This window comes from Amphiura filiformis, chromosome 3, assembly GCF_039555335.1.
Source record: "Amphiura filiformis chromosome 3, Afil_fr2py, whole genome shotgun sequence".
NCBI classification, from domain to species: domain Eukaryota; kingdom Metazoa; phylum Echinodermata; class Ophiuroidea; order Amphilepidida; family Amphiuridae; genus Amphiura; species Amphiura filiformis.
In genome coordinates this window covers 81,980,068-82,000,871 of record NC_092630.1, presented here as the reverse complement: position 1 = coordinate 82,000,871, position 20,804 = coordinate 81,980,068, and the positions used below count along the sequence as shown (strand labels likewise).

Genomic DNA, 20,804 nt, shown 5'->3' with positions numbered 1-20,804 from the left:
GACTGAGTATTATCTGATGATCCTGGTTTTGTGTGTTTCTTCAATGGATCAGAATATAAGCTAATAATGTAGCCAATGCTGAAAATGGCACAGGCACATTTGTTGTGGCCTGTATACGTGTTACTCATTTTCGTCATTGTGTTGTTGTTGTGCTGCTGTATATTCACTTGTGTTTTGAAGCATCTAAAACTTCGAGCTTTACGCAAACTCTCTCAAAATCCAGCCGATCTCCCGCCGTCCTACGACTCTCTGTTTTTAAGATCGCCAGTTCAAGACACTTCAGATCAGGACTTGGATACGACACCACCGCCTGCATATGATATTGTACTTCGAGAAATGACCTTGGACAGGTCAGAAGAAGCAATTCTTGCTTCGGTTATTGAATCCTCTGCATGATGAAATGCACCAAATCAAATATGGATTGAACCGGCTTTCTTTAGTAGTTATCGCTGTCTCCGCATTTTGTTTTGTCAACGATGAAAATCCTTTCACCTATAATATTAAACAATTCAATTCATTCAGAAAATGCAAGATTGGATTGAGTAATCGTGCGTATGATGCGTACCAGTTGGATGCGACTGATGTGGCCAAGGATCTAAACATCAATGTGGCACCATTTAGTCAGGAGGAATATGCAAAGGCAAAGACTGCACTGGTAGAAGGGAAGAGTTGTGGAGAGGATGGTATACCACCAGAGGTACTGAAAAGATGTGATCTGGATGGCATAGTTCTGGAGTTTTGCAACAATGCACTGATTAAAGGAAGCACGCCTGACCAGTGGTCTATTCTCAACATAGTACCAATTCCTAAGTCAGGAGATCTTAGTCAAGCAGGGAACTATCGAGGGATTAGCTTAAGCTCAGTTGTTGCCAAGATATTCAACAAAATGATACTCAACAGGATCAGACCTGAAGTAGACAAAGTTCTTAGGATCAACCAGAATGGCTTCAGGGTTGGCCGAACAACAGTAAGCCACATACTGGCCCTAAGGAGGATCATAGAAGGAGTGAAGGCTAAAAACCTGCCTGCAATAATAACCTTCATAGACTTCAGGAAAGCCTTTGATACCATTCATAGAGGAAAGATGCTGCAAATTCTCAAGGCCTATGGAATCCCTTATCAACTTGTGGAAGGCATAGCAAGAATGTATGAAAACACCAAGGCAAAAGTAGTTTCACCAGATGGAGAAACGGAACCGTTTGATATACTTGCTGGTGTACTGCAAGGAGACACCCTCGCCCCATACCTCTTTGTGGTTGTATTGGACTATGCATTGAGAGAGGCAGTTGAAGGCAAAGAAGAGCAGCTTGGATTCCGGCTGGAGAAGAGAAGAAGCAGACGGATCGGACCTGAAGTGCTAACAGATTTAGACTTTGCAGACGACATAGCCCTGTTGTCTGAGGAAATCCACCAAGCACAAGAGCTACTGCAAAGGGTTGAATCATCGGTTGGAAAAGTAGGCCTCAAAATGAACGCTTCAAAAACTAAGTTCATGTCTTTCAACCACAATCAACAGATATCTATTCAGACAAACAATGGCACCAACCTAGAAGAGGTGAGCGACTTCAAGTATCTGGGTGCATGGATGGCTAGCACGGAAAAAGATGTAAAAACACGCAAAGCAGCTGCATGTAACAGCCTGAACAAAATCTGGAGGTCAACTCTCCCAAAGAAATTCAAGATCCGTTTGTTTGCTGCTACCGTCGAATACGTCCTAACCTATGGATGTGAAGCATGGACTATGTCTCCCAGACTATGTAAAGAACTTGATGGTTGCTACACAAGAATGCTTAGAACAGTATACAACATCAATTGGAAGCAGCACATCACGAACAAAGAACTGTATGGTGACCTACCGAAACTTTCACAGAAGATCAGAGAGAGAAGGACACGTTTCGCTGGGCACGCGTACAGAAGCAAAAATGAACCTGTAGCTAAGCTGATCCATTGGACACCAAAACATGGAAGCAGAAAACCTGGTAGACCCCCTCTAACATACGTGGATGTATTGAAACAGGACACTGGACTGGATGTTATGGATTTGGGAACGGCCATGCAGGACAGAAGGGTTTGGCGTGCTGTTGTAGTTCGAGGACACCACTCATCTTAAGCAAGTAAGCAAGCAATCGTGCAGTTTTTTTTATTATAATGTGCTTGTAAATAACAGTGAACTATACCATGCGAATAAACACTCTCTAAATGTAAACCGAGTGGAAAGAGTGGAAAAAAGAGTGAGAGAGTGAAATGGAGGACAACCCCTTTTTCATATCAATTTGTAAGCGCTCTCCAGCAAAGTCATAGTTCATTGAATTTATAACCGTATGACACAACAGGCGAAAAAAGTAACTATTTGCACAAGATTTGCAATTTAAAGAGAATTGACCATTGCTTATTCTAGTGACCCTAGTATATGGACAATTATAAGTGTGCTTTTTCATTTAATGACATAAAATTTGAAAAATATTGTTAGGAACACTTGAGGTTTTGACTTTTAAAACCTACATGTGCTAGGTAGTTTTCAACAGATTTTCCACATTCGCCTTGCTATAAACATTGAATTGCGTTACCTGTTGACCTAGTGACGAAAGGTGTTTTCATTTTAGAGTGTTTTCCACTCAAAAACGGATTGCCCTTCATTCAACTCCTTGAAAGAGTGGAAGTTCACTCTTTTATTTAGAAGGCTTAAGCAATAAATATACGTCACTCATGCTTATACGTTAATTTGAAAATATCACTTATTGATCAAATTCCTTTATAAAGGGCCGTGTCTCAAATGTCTGTCATTTTTATTTTGGATCCTTGGTTCTCAAGTAAGTGCCAAGATAAGGGGGCTCAGGAGGTGAAGGGGTGTCATGGTTGGTCAAGAGGTGTCATTGAGAGTAAGTGGTTCTCGTAGTGGGTCAAGAGTGTCTTGGTTGGTCAAGGGTGTCATGGTTGATTAGGGGTGTCATAGTGTGGGTCAATTTAGACGTTGGCATGTGGTGGCCAAAGCCTATGGTTGGTCAAGGGTACGGTGGTATGGTAGATAAAGGGTTTTACGGTGGAGCAATGGTGTGACCCACAGGATGCATGGTGTCAAATACAGGGTATCACAATAAAAACAGAACCCTCATTGCGCCCTCTTTTTCTCTTATTTCTGAAAAGTTGATCAAATGTATTTTGGTACATGTACGGTAAAGTAAGAAACCATAAATTGTTAGCTTTAATAAACCAAAACAATTATTTCAATTGACTCACAAAAAGTGTTTAAGAACCCGGTTGTGAACGGTCCCTTCAAGGTCCCATACGAACCATTATTGGGGGAGGAGAACTGGGGGGAAATATTCAGGGGGGAATGTCCTCAGTGCCCCCGTAGTGCCGCCACGGATAGTGGGTTCCCCAAAATATCAATTTGGTACATTTAAACTTTTCTTATAATTTTCGAAAAAGAAAGTAACAATTATTTTTGTCTTATTTAAAGCCATATTATAACATTTGCTGAGGAGGACGCCCTCACTGAATTTTTTTTATTCATTTTTTAAACGATTAAATTGTACTTTATTAAACCAATATACCCTGCAAAAATCAAGACTCTAGGTGCTGTAGTTTTGTCAAAATCCGAGATTTTGAATAAAACGCCGGAACCGCCCGCTTTATTATTACGATGGAATTATTAGTCAAACGCATACACGATGTTCATAACACACAGTACGTAGGCCTACACGGCGTGCGGTACGGTGATATACACAACAAAAGGTCCAAAAGGTCGTACTATAACATGACCGAAGGAGTGGTACGTATTGGCGACATGTGCGCTGGTAGTAAATTCCAATTTTCTTTGCTTTGCCGTAGTTGTTCGGCTCAAAAATAAAAGGGATATATCTGACAGTAAAAGCTAACATTTTATGACAAAGAAATGCTAATCTATTTTGTTTGAAAATGTTATAATATGGCTTTAATTGAAAAAGGTACTTTAGAATTTTTTTTTAAATTTGAGAAACACTAATCCTGGCCATCAGATATTTAGCCTCAAGTCGTGACCTCTGCTTACATAAATTGGAATATTTATTTTGATGTTTAAGGCTTACGAGCGCTAGCTCTTACGGCCCTCAGAAGTTCCTAAAGAAGAATGGTATACTTTAAAAACAATTATTTCAATTGACTCACAAAAAGTGTTTCTGAACCCGGTTGTGAACGGTCCCTTCAAGGTCCCATACGAACCATTATTTGGGGAGGAGAACTGGGGGAAAAATATTCAGGGGAATATCCTCAGTGCCCCCGTAGTGCCGCCACGGATAGTGGGTTCCCAAAAATATCAATTTGGTACATTTAAACTTTTCTTTATATAATTTTCGAAAAAGAAAGTAACAATTATTTTTGTCTTATTTAATTGAAAAAGGTACTTTAGAAGTTTTTTTTTAATTTGAGAAACACTAGGCCTAATCATGGCCATGAGATATTTAGCCTCAAGTCGTGACCTCTGCTTACATAAATTGGAATATTTATTTTGATGTTTAAGGCTTACGGCCCTCAGAAGTTCCTAAACAAGAATGGTAGGTCTACTTTAAATTGGTTGGAAATATAAATAGACATATTTATATCAAAGTTCTTTTGTTGCAAGAATGGGCAAAATGTGACTATATTAAGGTAGGGCTATAAAAGTATTTCCGAAAAGTGTCCCATTTCACCCCGCGTCCCATTTTACCCCAGTCTACCCTACCCCTAAAAAAGCTAATTAGGAAAATCTCTGATGAGTCTCTCACTATATATGAATGAACCCGTTTTGTTTTTGACAATCTTGTAGGCCTATCAACATATAGGCCTATATTTTTGCCCAAAAATTTTCCCAGTCTCACTGAATGACCCGCTTTTTTGGTATAAAGGATTTCCACCAGTCTCAGTGAATGACCCGGGTGAATGACCCCCTTTTGGGGGATCCTTCTCCCTCACTGATCCCACATTTTTTGGGTGTCTAGGCTCTCCGACACCATTTAGGCCAATTACAATTGATTCTTAGTTTCCTGTTTCCCGCCCGCGTCCAAAGTAGAGAATTGCAAAATATTTAATTATTTTATTTATATTTTGGATTTTCTCTTTAAAAATAACTTTTAATGACTACCATTTGCTACTTTCTGACTTTGATCATATCATCTATAATGATGAATAAACATAGAACCTAATTGTACCATTACTTATGTATAAAATCAAACATAGTAGTAAAATAATTAAATGGATGCTCCTTGTCAAAATGGCTTGATGTAGGTTGCGACCACTTATTTTAAAATAAAGAAAATAAAAGATAATTAATAATTAATAATTAAAAGTCGCCTCATCCCTGGTTTTCAACCATGAAACAGGAAACTAAGAATTAATTGTGAAGGGCCTTAAACCCCTACACTGCTGTCCGCACATCCCCGTCACTTTCAAAGTCGAGTGCCCCCTCCCCCACCCCAGGGTAGGCGACACATTGGGCGACTTTTCCAATGATTTGACCAGCCGGCGCGGCCGCACCCCACCATGTTTATGTGTTGGCAACAGGGATAAGGAAAGTTTGGTTGGCAAATGGCAACCCTACATCTCGTGTAATGTAAACATGGTTTTAAAAAAGTCAACAAATAACCCTGAAAAGTTATTAAACTAATAATTATGCAGGTTGGAAAAACCGCAAATGATGTCGAAAGTGAAGCATGTAGTTTGCGCTATGTCTGGGGGAGTTGACAGTTCTGTTGCAGCTCTACTTATGAGGAAGAAAGGTAAGCTTAAAGTTGCACGTAGTGCACGAGTGTATAGCTTCCGAATTCTGCACCGAATGTATACGGTAAGAATGAGATAGAACAACAGACACGAGATCATCCCGTTTAAAAGTGGGTCAGACTTATTTCTATAGATCGGTAGCTCATGTAAATTGTATTGCATTGTAATTTCATTTGTGTCAATGCTAATTATGTTACATGTAATTTGATCGAGAAATCTATCTCATCTCATCTGCTATCCGGATCCACGCAGTCGGGACCACTCGCTCGTGAGCAGTCACGGTGCATGCAGCTGCAATTTCCGGCAAATCACACTGAATGCTCCCACACACACACAAAAATAGACTACACATAAAATTTTGAATGCTGTTTAGGCCAATGAAAGTCAATTCCTTGTTTCCCGTTACACAATTTTTCATGACCATTTCATTTTTCATTATTTCATACCATTTCATTATTGCATCTGTTACAGGTGTAAACCAATAACTACCCATGTATACATCCCTACATCACAGTTTGTAGTTTACAGATGTAGTTTACAACCACATGAAGGACTGAAGGTGATTGTACAACTATTATCAAAAGTTTCACAATATTTTTTATGGGATGAGATCATAGAAGATCAAAAAGTGCGGGACAGAGAAGTGAGTAGGTATTCATTATTAATTCATTATTAACCATATACCATGTTCCTACTGCAAAGAAAATCCCTGAAAATCAACAGAAAGAGATTTATGATATATTTAAAATCACAATTATTTATAGGTATATGTTAAAGTTTGTTAGAAATCATTCAACATTTCATTCAAAATAATGAAATATTTGGCCAGCAATTGGTTTTGAGCGGAGTAGGGTAACTACGGGAAACTGGGAATCGACTTTCATTAAAGTTGTTTTTTTAAAACTTCCGTGGTCGGGGTACGCGCTGGTGAATTGCGATCGCGTAAAAGTGACAAGGTCGCCTACTACGCGCCGAACAGACAACCAATGGGTCAACCGACTTGTTGTCAAGTTCGTTGATCAGCCAATCAGCGTGATTGCTTATTTTTTCTGTGTGTACGCTCGTAGACGCTTGGCGCACAGCTCGGACCACGGAAGTTTAAACAAATTAACTTTAGCCTTACAAGTGTTGCTTCAATATCTAAATTTTGACCAGTGAAAAAAAAATTTCACCGTTGTCATCAAGGTCATCTTGAGCCTCGATCGTGTGCCACATTGAGTTCTATTGGAATAAATTATGCACCACGCTTTCGATTGAGCGTTCACGCTACATGCAGCTGCAAAATAGTGAAAATCACTCTGAAATATCTGCACGTGGACATGGTGAAAATTGGTGTATTCAGAGATGTACATGGATTGAATCCATGGGTTCCTACAGTCACCCATGGAAAACATACCATTTCATTATTGCATCTGTTACAGGTGTAAACCAATAACTACCCATGTATATACATCCCTACATCACAGTTTGTAGTTTACAGATGTAGTTTACAACCACATGAAGGTGATTGTACAACTATTATCAAAAGTTTCACAATATTTTTCATGGGATGAGATCATAGAAGATCAAAAAGTGCGGGACAGAGAAGTGAGTAGGTATTCATTATTTTAAAATTCATTATTAACCATATACCATGTTCCTACTGCAAAGAAAATCCCTGAAAATCAACAGAAAGAGATTTATGATATATTTCTGTTCCCTTGTGGAACCAGCTGCCTCTGGAAACCAAATTATCCAATTCCATTGCTTCTTTCAAATTTCAAGCTCTGGATTTTTTGAAGTCTCAATTTTATTCCAAATTTGTTCCTTCTGATACCTGCACTTGGTTTTCCACTTGCCGTTGCCCAAATTGTAGGCCCATTTAAAGGAAGTGTCCGGCAATCACAACATTATGTCTTATATGTTAGAAAAATAATTATCAAGCACGAATCACATGGTTTTATTTAAAACAAAGTCATAAAAACAGCCATCTCTCAACACGCGATATTCAAAATTCCCGCACCAAATTGTCAAGACAATGACGTCCTAATAATTCAATGAAGCCTGACGACATTTGAGCACAAATAACCATGGCGTCACTGCTCTAGAAAATTTCGTGAGGAATTTTGAATATCGCGTGTTGAAAGATTGCTGTTTTTATTCGTTTTTATGGTTAATGTGAATTTGTTTTAAATAAAACCATGTGATTCGTGCTTGATAATTATTTTTCTAACATATAAGACATAATGTTGTGATTGCCGGACACTTCCTTTAAGGTCTTGCCCCTGGCTTTCCATTTTTTTTTCCGAATTATTTAGGTTTTGTCCTAGGTGGGATGGTTCTAGAGGTGAATTTACACCTGTTTATCCCAGCCTATTTGCTGGTCTTTTAACATGTCTTTTTAAAAAAAAGCTTTTATATTATATTTTTCAAAATTTTGATGTGCAATAATATTATACATGTATGTACCAGTGATGAAGTCTAATAAATAAATAAATAATAAATAAATAAAAAAAATCACAATTATTTATAGGTATATGTTAAAGTTTGTTAGAAATCATTCAACATTTCATTCAAAATAATGAAATATTTGGCCAGCAATTGGTTTTGAGCGGAGTAGGGTAACTACAGGAAACTGGGAATCGACTTTCATTAAAGTTGTTTTTTTAAAACTTCCGTGGTCGGGGTACGCGCTGGTGAATTGCGATCGCGTAAAAGTGACAAGGTCGCCTACTACGCCACGAACAGACAACCAATGGGGCAACCGACTTGTTGTCAAGTGCGTTGATCAGCCAATCAGCGTGATTGCTTATTTTTTCTGTGTGTACGCTCGTGAGCGCTTGGCGCTGCTTCGGACCACGGAAGTTTAAAAAATTAACTTTAGCCTTACAAGTGTTGCTTCAATATCTAAATTTTGACCAGTGAAAAAAAAATTTCACCGTTGTCATCAAGGTCATCTTGAGCCTCGATCGTGTGCCACATTGAGTTCTATTGGAATAAATTATGCACCACGCTCGATTGAGCGTTCACGCTACATGCAGCTGCAAAATAGTGAAAATCACTCTGAAATATCTGCACGTGGACATGGTGAAAATTGGTGTATTCAGAGATGTACATGGATCGAATCCATGGGTTCCTACAGTCACCCATGGAAAACACTAAAACAGGGTACCGTGAGAATGGGGTGAATAGGGACAGTTTTGGCACTCTCTAGATTGTAGTTTTTTTCCTGCAGCCCCATGAGCCAAATTTTTGAGGGCATATTATGTCCACCCATGATGCCTTTAATCCACCATTATAAAAAATTGAATATATGTGGGGGGTATATATTTTTTAAATAAAATTTTGGTGTCCCTATTGACCCCTGACTTCGGGGTCAATAGGGACAGCACTGGTTTTGATAAGGAAAGTACAACTTTGAAGGAGTGTACTTGCATTTTTACCACCACGTGAGTTTTAAAAAACAATAGAAACATGTCAGGGTAATTCATACCATCATAACTGATTAAAATCTGATTTCTTGACAACGTTGATCAGGCTCGTCAGTAGAAGAAGAGGTGGGGTAGGATGTGGTGGGGCAGGGTTCTGGGTGGTAGGGAAGTAGGTGGGTAGGGTAGGGTGTTGGGATAGTGGGATCAGGGTGGTGGGGTATAAGAAAAGGTATCATGGTGGTAGAGGTAGTGGATAGGGTGATGGTGGTGGAGCAGTGGATAGGGTGGTAGGGTAGGGGATAGGGTGGTGGGGTAGATGGGTGGGGTAGGATGGTGGAGTGCTGGGGTAGGGTGTGGGGTAATGAGTTCTGGCAGTGGCATGATAGTATTAGGGGTGGATGAGGGTGGTAGCCTGGGTAGGGTGGTGTGGTAGTGGGGTAGGGCGGTGGGGATGGTAGGTTTAATGAGGCTAGAGGGGTCAGGGTGTGATATAGTGATTTAAGGGTGCTGGTGGTAGGGTTAAGGTGGTGGGGTAGGTTCATGAGGGTAGTGGGGTAAGGGTGGAGCAGGGTAGGGTGTGGTGGGGTAAGGGTGGTTGTGGCAAGGGTGTCCCTATTCACCCCGTATTAGGTGACTTTTACCTGAAAAATATTAAAAAAATTGTTATAAAAATTCCTGTCAGAATTAATAAATAATCTTTTAGAGAAAGTTGTAGGACCTAACAGGCTAGGTCCTGGTGAATTTCCAGCTCATTTTCTAAAATAGTGGCTGTGGAAGCAGGAAAGTTTTGACCACCTCATTTTTTAGATAATTTTATTTTGGACACCCTGTGAACCATTTTCTAAACACTGTTTGATTGCGCTTTCAATCTGAGGAAAATACAAAAAAAATAGGGTTAACCAAATTTATGTGAAAAAATGAGATTTTAAAAACTTTTCTCACTTTTGTCCCTATTCAGTATCACCCCTGTGTCCCTATTCACCCCATTCCACAGGACTGTTAAATATCAAAAGTATCAATTTTTAATCATTTGCCATAAAATGTGTGTTATATCGCAAATTTAAACAAATCTATTTGATATCAGAAGGACATGTAATTCCTCATATTCAAAATGCATTTCAATATGTCTGATGTGCCCTCAGGTCCCACAAAAAATATGTGTAAACGTTGCTATTCGAGCCCTTAATATAAAACAATATTGTAACATTTCCATAAAAAATAGATTTTAATTTTTCTACTATTTGGTTTCAATAGAATCAATGTGGCCACTTTTTTACCTGTCATAACAAGCTATTATTAAAGAACTTGCTCTTCTGTTTTGTTGTAGGCTATAATGTAACAGGTCTGTTCATGCGTAACTGGGATGTTCTGGATGAGACTGGTGAATGTGCAGCTGACAGAGACTGTGAGGATGCTCAGTTTGTATGTCAGAAACTTAACATACCATTCCGTGAGGTCAACTTTGTCAAGGAATATTGGAACAATGTGTTCAGGTACATTCATACATTTGGAGCTTTGCTTGTGATTTGAATTAAACCTTGGAAGTTTGTTCGGCTTATAATGACTCATTGGCAAAAAAAAATTCCTTCATTGTGTGTTTGTAAATTAGTGTGTCGTAATCAATTGACATAATTAGTGCAGTCAAGTGCTTAAAGTAATTTCAAGAGGGTGCTTATTATGTTCTATGTCTTGGAAGTCAAAATGGACCTTTTCCATGTAAAACAATGTTATAAATCACAGTAATAACATAAAGAAATGCAAACAAATGTCACAGCCATTGAAACTCAGTGTTATTAAGGGAAGGGGTATGAGCGTTTGGACAGTATTTATTGTGGGACATTAGAGCACATCAGACATATCGAATTGCATTCTGAATACGAAGAATGTCCTTCTGATATCAAATAACTTTGATTTTTGAAATTCGCAATGTAATACACATTTTTGGCAAATCATTAAAATTGATATTTTGATATTTAACAGTACTTGAAGTAAACTTTATAAATCTGATGATTTATACTTAAAGTGTATGTAGGTGGGATGAAAAGCCGACGATCAATTGAAAATTTTGACCTTTCGTATTGAAGATATGAAAAACACCAAAAAAATAGGTCTTTTTGGGGAAAAAATCCATATCTTCAATATAAAAGGTCAAAATTTTCAATTGATCGTCAGCTTTTCCTCCCAGCTACATACACTTTAAGAATATATCATTAGATTTATAAAATTTATTTCGAGGACTGTTATATATCAAAATTTTAAAAATATCAAATTTTAATAATTTGTCATAAAATTTGTATTATATCGTGAATTTCAAAAATGAAAATTATTTGATATCAGAAAGACATGCTTCAGTATTCAGAATGCAATTCGACACGCCTGAGGTGCTCTCATGTCCCACAAAAATACTGTCGAAACGCCATAAACGCTCATTCTAGATCCCTTAACGATGGGGTTTTCTGTGATAGTAAACAATTTTGTACCAATTACTACATACTGAAAGACAGCTGTAAGTTACAAAAGTGCATGGGCACTTATTGGGGGATGGTGATAATTAGGTCAAATACAATATATCATAGGCAAACAAACTAAATTTCATTCGTTCATTTCATATTTTCTCAAGGTCAGCTTAAGTTTCTAAATTTACAAAATGACAAAATTTCTCAAGAGCATACTTTTATTGGTAATTCCATCATTTGAATTATTACTGGTGACAGTAATTTAAACAAGAAAAATTCTAAAAATATATAATTTTAATTATTATTCTACAAGTGGAAGGATAACAAGTAAGTTATGGTAAAGGTTAACCTTTGTATATCTCTATATACTTTGGTGTTGGTACCTGTGGATTTCACCCATCCTTCCATACAGAGCCTTATACTGTAATAATCATATCTGACTGAACCTCACACAGAATGGAGGCAGTACTGTAACAGATGAAGGGTGTTTCTGAAATGTAGATTTATGTGCATTATAATGGGATTGGATTGTTCAATATCACAATCACTATGTCAATATAAGGCAATATGGGTAGACATTGTAGACATTGAAATGTGCGGAGAAAGACCTAATTGTTCTACACTCAGTGCTGTCATCTTTTATTTGCTGTTCACAGTGATTTCTTGAGGCAATATCAGAATGGAATGACTCCCAACCCAGACATCCTATGCAATAAACATATCAAGTTTGATAAGTTCATACAGTATGCCATAGAGGATTTAGGAGCTGATGCTTTGGCTACAGGACACTATGCAAGAACAGAGCCGGATATTCTGAATGTCAAGAATTGGAAAGACCATCCGCAAGTGAAAGGTATGGTGGTTTATTGAGTAAAATAGGAGGGTGACCTTATTATTTGGTCATATCAAAACACTATAACAACCCAAGAGGTGTGGTAACCTGACCAATCTGGACACTTGGTTACCATTGCACACTCGGCAGTCCACGCTTTATAATGCGTGCCGGTTCGAAATTCTGAAAATTGGTGAAAGCGTGGGGGTTTAAACTTTTTGGGTAAAAAGCGTGGACTGATATAAAGCGTGGGATTAAAATAAAAAGCGTGGGGCTTCCAACTTACAGTATATTTTTATTGAATGATAAAATAATCATAGTTCAAGAAAATCACCAAAACTTGCACACTATGTCGCAAGATAAAATTCCATTTGATGCAGGCTCGCGCTTGTTTACGTGAATCCAGTGCAATGTACACAATATCCTCCCCCCCGGAAGCGCTGCCAAAACACCTACGTCATATGCAAATGTCCGATTTTCCATGACGTGTTATTTTTTTTTATATTGATCGTATATGAGAGACGTCATTAATTTGCATACTTGTTTGAGCGAAGCAGCACGGAAGAAGTAGGATATAGTCGCTGAACACAGCGTCACGCCAAGTTTCATGACAAGAACAACATTTGAACACCATAAAAGTACAGTTATTCATTAAAATGCTTATTTTACAGTGCAGTAGTAGTTTTTCACATATAATTTGCATTGTTCACGTAATGTATCAATTAACTTATTGGAGAGAAAAACATCGGACTCGCACATGTGAAATAGGTGCAGAATTCGGCGTACTTCATACTTCGAACCAAATTGCGTGCGACTTTGTCAGTTTACAAATAGCGGAAAAAGCAAAAAGTGGTGGGGGTCAAGACTTTTCAGTATAAAGGGTGCCTCAGTAAAAAGCGTGGGGGTCAGGAATTTTCAGTATAAAGGGTGCCTCAATAAAAAGGGTGGGGGTAAAATAAAAAGGGTGGGAGTCAAACCCCACTGCCGAGTATGCCATCTTCCTCAAAAAAACCCAAATCGTTTTATTGGCCGATTGACTTTACAAGTATAGGGTCGGTTGGTCAGGATTTTTTTCTGGAGGCTAAAATGACCCGAAAATATCACCCAAACCTTGAAAATCTTTCAAAATATAGTTGCAACTATATTTTGAAAATGTTCTGAATTAAAAAAACAACCATTAATTAAAAGCAATCAATCAAAATCTGGGTTGGCTGGGGCTGTAAAACAGTTTTTTGTCACCTTAGCTGAAACATTTTTAGATAACCTTGGTTATTCTCAACATAATTGAACATATTAGTGTGATTTCAAGTAAACCAAATTTCTACTGGACTTACACTTGTATAGGCTGTTTTAACAAATAAGGTTCTGATTTACAACCAAAGATGAGCTTGTGTGGTTATGGTAGTAATGCTAATGAGCAGGAACATAGCCATGGGGAGGGGGTAGTTGAGGCAGATAAAAACTGAAAGGGAAAATTGGGATGGCAAAGGAAAAGAAAAGGGGAAAAGAACCTGTTTTCCGCCAAAACTCACCCTGATCATGGGTCAAACTAATGTAATTTTTGCATGCGTCGCTTACGCTGCCTACACCCTGCTAGTGAGTCTTTATAACAGACAATATAAAGCAAAGTTTAGTGGCAACTAGTTAATCAGTTACTTTTCTTTGATGGCATTTGTACAGGTATAAAACTTCTGAAAGCTATAGACACTTGGAAAGATCAGACATTCTTCTTATCTCAAATCACCCAAGACGCATTACACAAGACTACATTCCCCCTTGGGGAGCTCACTAAGGACATTGTCAAGAAGATTGCTGAACAAGCTGGACTTCAGCGAATAGTCAAGAGAAAAGAGGTGAATTGGGTTTTATTTCTTTTGTGTGCCTCAAAATACACATAATGTGCCTTTTATCATAGAAAGCTAGATCAAAATTCAGTTGCACATGCAGTAGGGATTACAGAGATTGTTTGATTACCGTTCCAAAGACAGCAAATAAAATAAAGCTTGAAGCAAATTTGACCAGCAAAAAAGGAAATTTCCAAAGATAATGGAACATAACATTTTGAGAAGATGAGCTGAGGCACCCATGCTGACAATGTTTTGGTTGGAATAACTGTATTATAACTTAATTGTATGGTCATTTTATGTCATTATTATTATTATATTTTAATGTTGACTGACATTTATTGATTTCAGAGCATGGGAATTTGTTTTATTGGTGAAAGAAATTTCAACAAGTTCATCAAAGAGGTAAGAACTACTCAATTTTAACCTATGTTTGAATTGAGAAATATGGCTTAATTTTTGATGCTAGCAAATGAGAATTGTTCACTCAGTGCATGGACTTAACTTGCCTGTTTGTCTTGATGTAAATTTATGCTGGATGCAAAGAAGGCAAAACCACAACCGGGTCCAATCTGGGCCATGTGAGCAAATGTGAAAAGGAACCTGGACCTTTATATTGCTCAAATATGCTGTTGGAAGATTACGTAGATATTAAAGACTAAAACCATATTTTGTTTCAGTACGTTGAACCTCAACCAGGACAGTTTGTATCTATTGAAGACAACAAAATTATAGGACAACATGAAGGTAAGTGCTCCGTGAGAGAGATTTGTTTTCATTTTGTAGTTTTGAGTATTCCAAACTTTGCCTGAATTGAAATATTAAACATGTGAAACATTTGTGACCAAATATTTTCACAATTTGCCCAAGCATGTTACACCCAACAAGAAGAACAGGGGCAGCAAATATACATAGGAATATCATAAACGATGCTTTTCATCTTCCTCTTAAAAATATGCACTCTTTTTTATAAAGTCAATTTATGACTGTATCTTGACATTTTCCTCAAAAAGTTTAACATTCAGAAAAACACACACTATATGCGTTTCTGGCAAATCAGTGTTATTGACTCCAAAATGTTAAGTTTGTACTTCTTGCCTAGTCGCCATGTATGTATATTTGTATTGCAGGTCATTTCTTGTATACCATTGGGCAGAGAGCTAAGTTGGGTGGCTTGACACAGGCATGGTTTGTTGTAGATAAGAATCCGAACACCAATGATGTCTTTGTTGTAAGTAGCTTGACTTTGTTTCACATAAAGTTTGGCATTAACGTCAATGCTTAAAAAACCCTTGTATATGAGTGTGCATGCTCTACACAATTAGCGTTACGCATACTATTCAATACTACAACCAGCATTAAATAGGCAACTACATCACGACAGAACTTGAGGTGAATCCAAGTACACTGACAGAGTGTGTCTGTTATTACACTGCACTAAAATACAGAATCTGTTAAGCGAGACATGCTTAAGAGGGAGTAAAACAGCAAATATATGCACATGTGTCAAATTGTTTTAGCCCTGGAATGGTAAAGATGGTTAAGGATACATGTTCAGCAAAATTAGACCTGAGGCTTGCTTGACATAACACTTTCGCAAACAAAGTTTCTTTTCAGCACCATTTTTCATCATCTGACCATTATTTGATATTTAGGACCAGAGTCTGGTCCTAAGTCCAGAGACCTCAGAGAATTGTTTGATGCCTACCCAAGACAAGGAGATATGCAGCTCGAGAAATACTTCCCAAGACACCTTCAAAGAGGCATTATAATGGAGTGCTCATCTGTATAAGGGTGAAATACGGCTCTGAACGTGACTGCGCTGACGCCCTACCAATGAATTACTTCTCAGTGGCATCATATTAACTCATACATGTACATCATGATTATGTTATCCTCTTACTATTTGAGTATTTCTTTCAATATTCTATGTGCTTTGTGCAGCGGGGTAGATACATGCACACAGCACACAATGTATCATTATAACATGTGCAATAAGTTACCCTTTACCCTCTGTCATAAAACAATGAATAATGTAAGGTAATGTGATATTTGCATTGTTTCTAGGCCCCTAATAGTAAACACCCTGCATTATACTGTGAGTCTCTTGTTACTGGACCAGTACATTGGATTCATCAGCCACCCCGTAAGCTACTGCAAGACCAAATGATGGATTGTGGCTTCCGTTTCCAGCATTCAGACCCATTGGGTAAGTTTATGCAGATGCATTTCTGTTGAGTATCAAGGCTATTTATTAGCAACACATTGGAGTAATTGTCACAACATAACTTTTGGAATGCCATTAAAATGACATATAGTATGCTTAAAATGTGTGTGTTCTCAGGGCTTCTCCAAGCATGTATGAAATAAGAAATGTGTCAATATGTTTATCCAGTGTGTATGCATATGTAGCTGAAATAAGCAAAATTAACAAGTGAAATTGTTTCAGCACTGAACAGATATACCATTAAGATTATACAGGGGAAATTGCCATGTTTTCAGTATGACATTGTTTGTATATTTTACACCAAGTTGTCTAAATTGTAATATAATGGCATCATATAGCATGAAGGACATAACATTGAATTTGTTTGTTTGTGTGATTTGTTGCACAGTGGACTGTACCCTGACATTAAGTGGTATGGGTTCTGTGATTGTATCCCTATCAAGACCTTTACGAGCTATTACTCCAGGTCAGGTAGGTACACATCTTTTTCCTTGGAGTCATTATAAAATATGTCAATTCAAGGCATGTTGGGTTGTAGAAGTGTGCGATTGGCTTAGAATATGAATATTGTGATGCATTTAATCCCTCTGTTGTGACTGAAGTCAAGAATTGAGTTGAAGCAATCGGTATTATTCAAGTTAAAATGGTTGTAATTTCTTCTCACTTTCATTCTTCTATACTTTAGCTTGATAACTGCTAAGGTAGGAGCATCGGATAATAGGCCCATGCAGGAAAATAGCCACTATATCAAATCAGAATTTTTTTCTTTATTTTTTGAAAATTCCCTAATTTTTTCCACAAATAATTATTGCTAGCCTACAGGGAATGTGATATGGTTTCCATAGTTTGTGGGGTGGTTAATAAGCCTAATATCTAAATTCTCTCGCCTTTTGATAAAGTGTTTATTTTTTGAGAAAAATCATTTTTTCTATTTTTAAATTAGGGAAATCTAGAAACACTCATATCTTAAAATAGAAAAACTTTATTTAAAAAAGCTGGCGAGAAAAGTTTCTAAATTTAATAACCTTTCATATGACACCTTATTTGTTCAAATTGGACCTATGGTCAGGCTCAGGCAATAATTATGTAATTGGGTCATTCAGTGTTTCTAGATCAAATCAAGAAAATTTGAGCAAGTACTAACATTACCTTCAAATATCCCCTTTATTACTATATAGAGGAAAAAAGTCACTAATATTATTTGGTAACATTTTTGTAATAAAAAGATCCAAAAAGCAATTCTATAAAGGGGATAGAAAGGAGAAAAAATAATATTTAAACATAGTATCCATTTTCAAACTTTTACCAATTTTAGTGAACAAGGCTTAGTGTCAAAACCACTTTATGTACAAAGTCAATGGGGTTTCCTAATGATAAAAAATGGCATAACTCAAAAATGCTTTGTTGGCAAAAATTAAAATTTGGCAGGCAAGTTTTTTTCACCCAACTACACATCCTGTATCATTTTAAACCAAATCTGTGCATGACACCGTAGCCGATGTTTCTACCTTAAACTTAAAAGCTTTATTTTAAGAGGCCTATGTTATTGAAAACAAATTGGACCCAGACATTGTGGAGTTTCTTGAAAAATTACCAAAGTTAATGTTTAATGTATTGAAGTTAGGAATTCTTGAATTAGGCAATGAGTTGGGTCTGGCAAACAGAAAAGACTTTTCTTCCACCACGCTGCACCAGTCGGTCAGTGTTTGTGATGATCACACATGGCGTCTTCCACACAAAACATTGTGTGGAAGTTTTGTGAACACATAATGATAGTTGGTTGTTGGTACAAGAGATGTCATGGAGATATTATAATGCTCGATCACATCAGCTATTATTTGTTACTATACCTCATAAATATTTATTAGGTAATCCAGACATCTTATTGGTTAATAACGCCAGCGTCCGAGTACGGTATTTTGACTACTTCCCCGCGCCTGTGCAATTACGCGAACGCTGGGAAGTAGTAAAAACTTCCGCACCCTACTACCCCACGGTGTCTCGACTCCGCGCGTCACCGTTCCTTCAGACGTAGCACTATGCTAGAACAACGGCGATTCTGCAGATGCTAATTCGTGAAAATGGCGTCTGCTGCAGTTATTTTGCCGAGATTACCGATGGATAATAACTCACGAATTTGACGTTTTATGAAACAAAATGTTATTTATGGAAAGTTAAAAAGAAAATTTGAATAATAGGCCTATAGGTCAAAATGTAAATATTGATTGAACAGAAATTTTGCAATAAAATCAGGTAAGCAAAATATTAGGCCTAAGCTTTTACCATGCCGACCGGCACGATGACATGTGTGTTTTGACTTTTGTTTACGATTTTACCGTGATAGTGAAAATATTTATGAGGTATAGTAAAACAAATACAACATGTTTCATTTCGAAAGTAGTCAAAACTACTGGTCCCTCGGTGTTGATGATTTGACTACTTCCCTCCGCTGGACGTGGGAAGTAGTCAAATCATCCAACACCTCGGGACCAGTAGTGACGCGGAGGGAAGTAGTCAAATCATCCAACACCGAGGGACCAGTAGTTTTGACTATTTCCCCTCAAAACATGTTGTATTTGTTTACTATCTTCCTCTAATTCCTTTAAATAATATAATGGTTTTGATATTTATCCTGTAGCATTTTTTTTTCTGCTTATGTATGTTTGCTTGCCTGGATTATCAATAAATCAAATCAAATTATTGAATTTATGTTGTTCACAGTATGCAGTGTTCTACCTTGGTGATGAATGTCTAGGTAGTGGTGTCATTGTCAAACCAGGGCCATCTTTGTACACACTCAACTGGAAGAAATATCAATCCGGACAATGGAAACCAGAGTTTGGTGCAACATGAACACACCAAGCTTGCTGCTACGGTACAGAGCCGATTGCAACTTGGGGAGTATTGCCAGGATAGTAAGTTGCTCATATGAAGCAATTATGTTTATGACTATTGGCAGTGTGACAGAACTTCAAGGTGAAAACAGAAATTGCTTCTGTGTGAGGAAAATGGAAGATAATCAGACACATGCATTCTATTTTTCAGAAATTGAATAGTTTGAGTGTAACAATATCGTACATCCTTCTTTGACAAACCAAATTGGGCATTTTTTTAAAACCAGGGTATGAGGTGGATATACTTATAAAATATTTAATTTGTGTACATCGTGGAACATACTCTTTGCGTGGCTGTGCATAGTAAGCTGTTGTACGCAGATAACCTCGTATATATGGACGCGCAGAGTAGCGTTGTACGCTCGTGTATTAGCATGATTAGTCGCGGAGTAACAAGCGTAGTTGAATGTTCCACGATGTACACAAATTTGTTAATTTTTCTATAGTAACAAACGATTTTAATTTCTTTCAGCTTGAAATCAAGTTGCTGATTTATCAATTTTATGAATCCAATAATCACATAGATGAAGATGTGAAAGCAGTTTAGTCAAGTAAAATTCCAAACATGCATACCGAAAGGTGCAAATAATTCCTGTATTATTTGATACTGGGTATAAATCTTATGACCTTGTTAATCTCCAACAAAACCCGGAACAAGTCGCCAGGCATGTTTTTGAGTTATAGGCCCTTGAAGATGACATTCCCATAAAAAAAAATCAAATTTGGGAATTCTAAATTTCATAGTATTTAACCTTGGGACTGAGTAGACTTTCAAATCTTTGTGAAAGTACTAAAAAAGAGATTTATTTAATCAATAATTGACAGTTGAACTATGATAATCCCTATTCAATCCTGTGTAAGGCAGGAAACTAATTAGCACATTACTAAGACTAGCAATTTTGCAAAAATATCAAGGTATCATTTACAAAATTATCCATATCTCAATGTAACTTGTTCCTGGTTTTGTCGGAACGGGTCACATATATGTATATCACAGACTACTACAGACTATTCATCAGCCATTAAAGTCCACGAACTTAGTATGCTGTGAATTCTCGCATATTCATGAGCGTCGATCGTGCATGTCTAACAATCACGCCAGTATTGTGTGCCTATATGCATACGCGGTTTGCGCATAGCATTTTCCTCTATCACACTTCATGCAACAATCAGCCCTTATTATTGAGTGATGCTCAGAATTTGACTGTTTGTGGTTAGTCTATTGTAGTCTGTGATGTAAATGTAGACATCAGAATTCAGAAAAAAGGCTTCATATAACCCCATAAGATAAGGTATAAAAATATGGGACTTTTCCCATATTGAATTGTCAGGCATGATGACCAAAACAGTAAGTACCACCAGCATTTTTTTTTTCAGAATGCCAAAATTGAATAATATTTGTCACATT

The 20,804-nt window shown here is 37.4% G+C and overlaps 1 protein-coding gene across 1 annotated transcript; it reads left to right on the top strand.

Annotated features, from left to right (window-relative positions):
- Positions 1 to 5,585: 5,585 nt before the first annotated feature.
- On the top strand, positions 5,586 to 19,839 carry LOC140149255 (mitochondrial tRNA-specific 2-thiouridylase 1-like). Its single transcript, XM_072171498.1, has 10 exons — positions 5,586 to 5,732; positions 10,471 to 10,636; positions 12,256 to 12,452; positions 14,112 to 14,284; positions 14,627 to 14,680; positions 14,956 to 15,022; positions 15,406 to 15,506; positions 16,343 to 16,484; positions 16,891 to 16,973; positions 19,224 to 19,839. The coding sequence occupies exons 1-10, from the start codon at positions 5,648 to 5,650 to the stop codon at positions 19,353 to 19,355; spliced, it is 1,200 nt and encodes a 399-aa protein (XP_072027599.1). The 5' UTR covers positions 5,586 to 5,647; the 3' UTR covers positions 19,356 to 19,839.
- Positions 19,840 to 20,804: the final 965 nt, after the last annotated feature.

Excerpts from the sequence above, each read along its gene's own strand:
- LOC140149255 (XM_072171498.1), top strand. The coding sequence starts at position 5,648 with ATGATGTCGAAAGTGAAGCATGTAGTTTGCGCTATGTCTGGGGGAGTT. Across the intron at positions 10,637-12,255 it reads TATTGGAACAATGTGTTCAG|TGATTTCTTGAGGCAATATC; the intron begins GTACATTCATAC and ends TGCTGTTCACAG. Across the intron at positions 12,453-14,111 it reads AGACCATCCGCAAGTGAAAG|GTATAAAACTTCTGAAAGCT; the intron begins GTATGGTGGTTT and ends GCATTTGTACAG.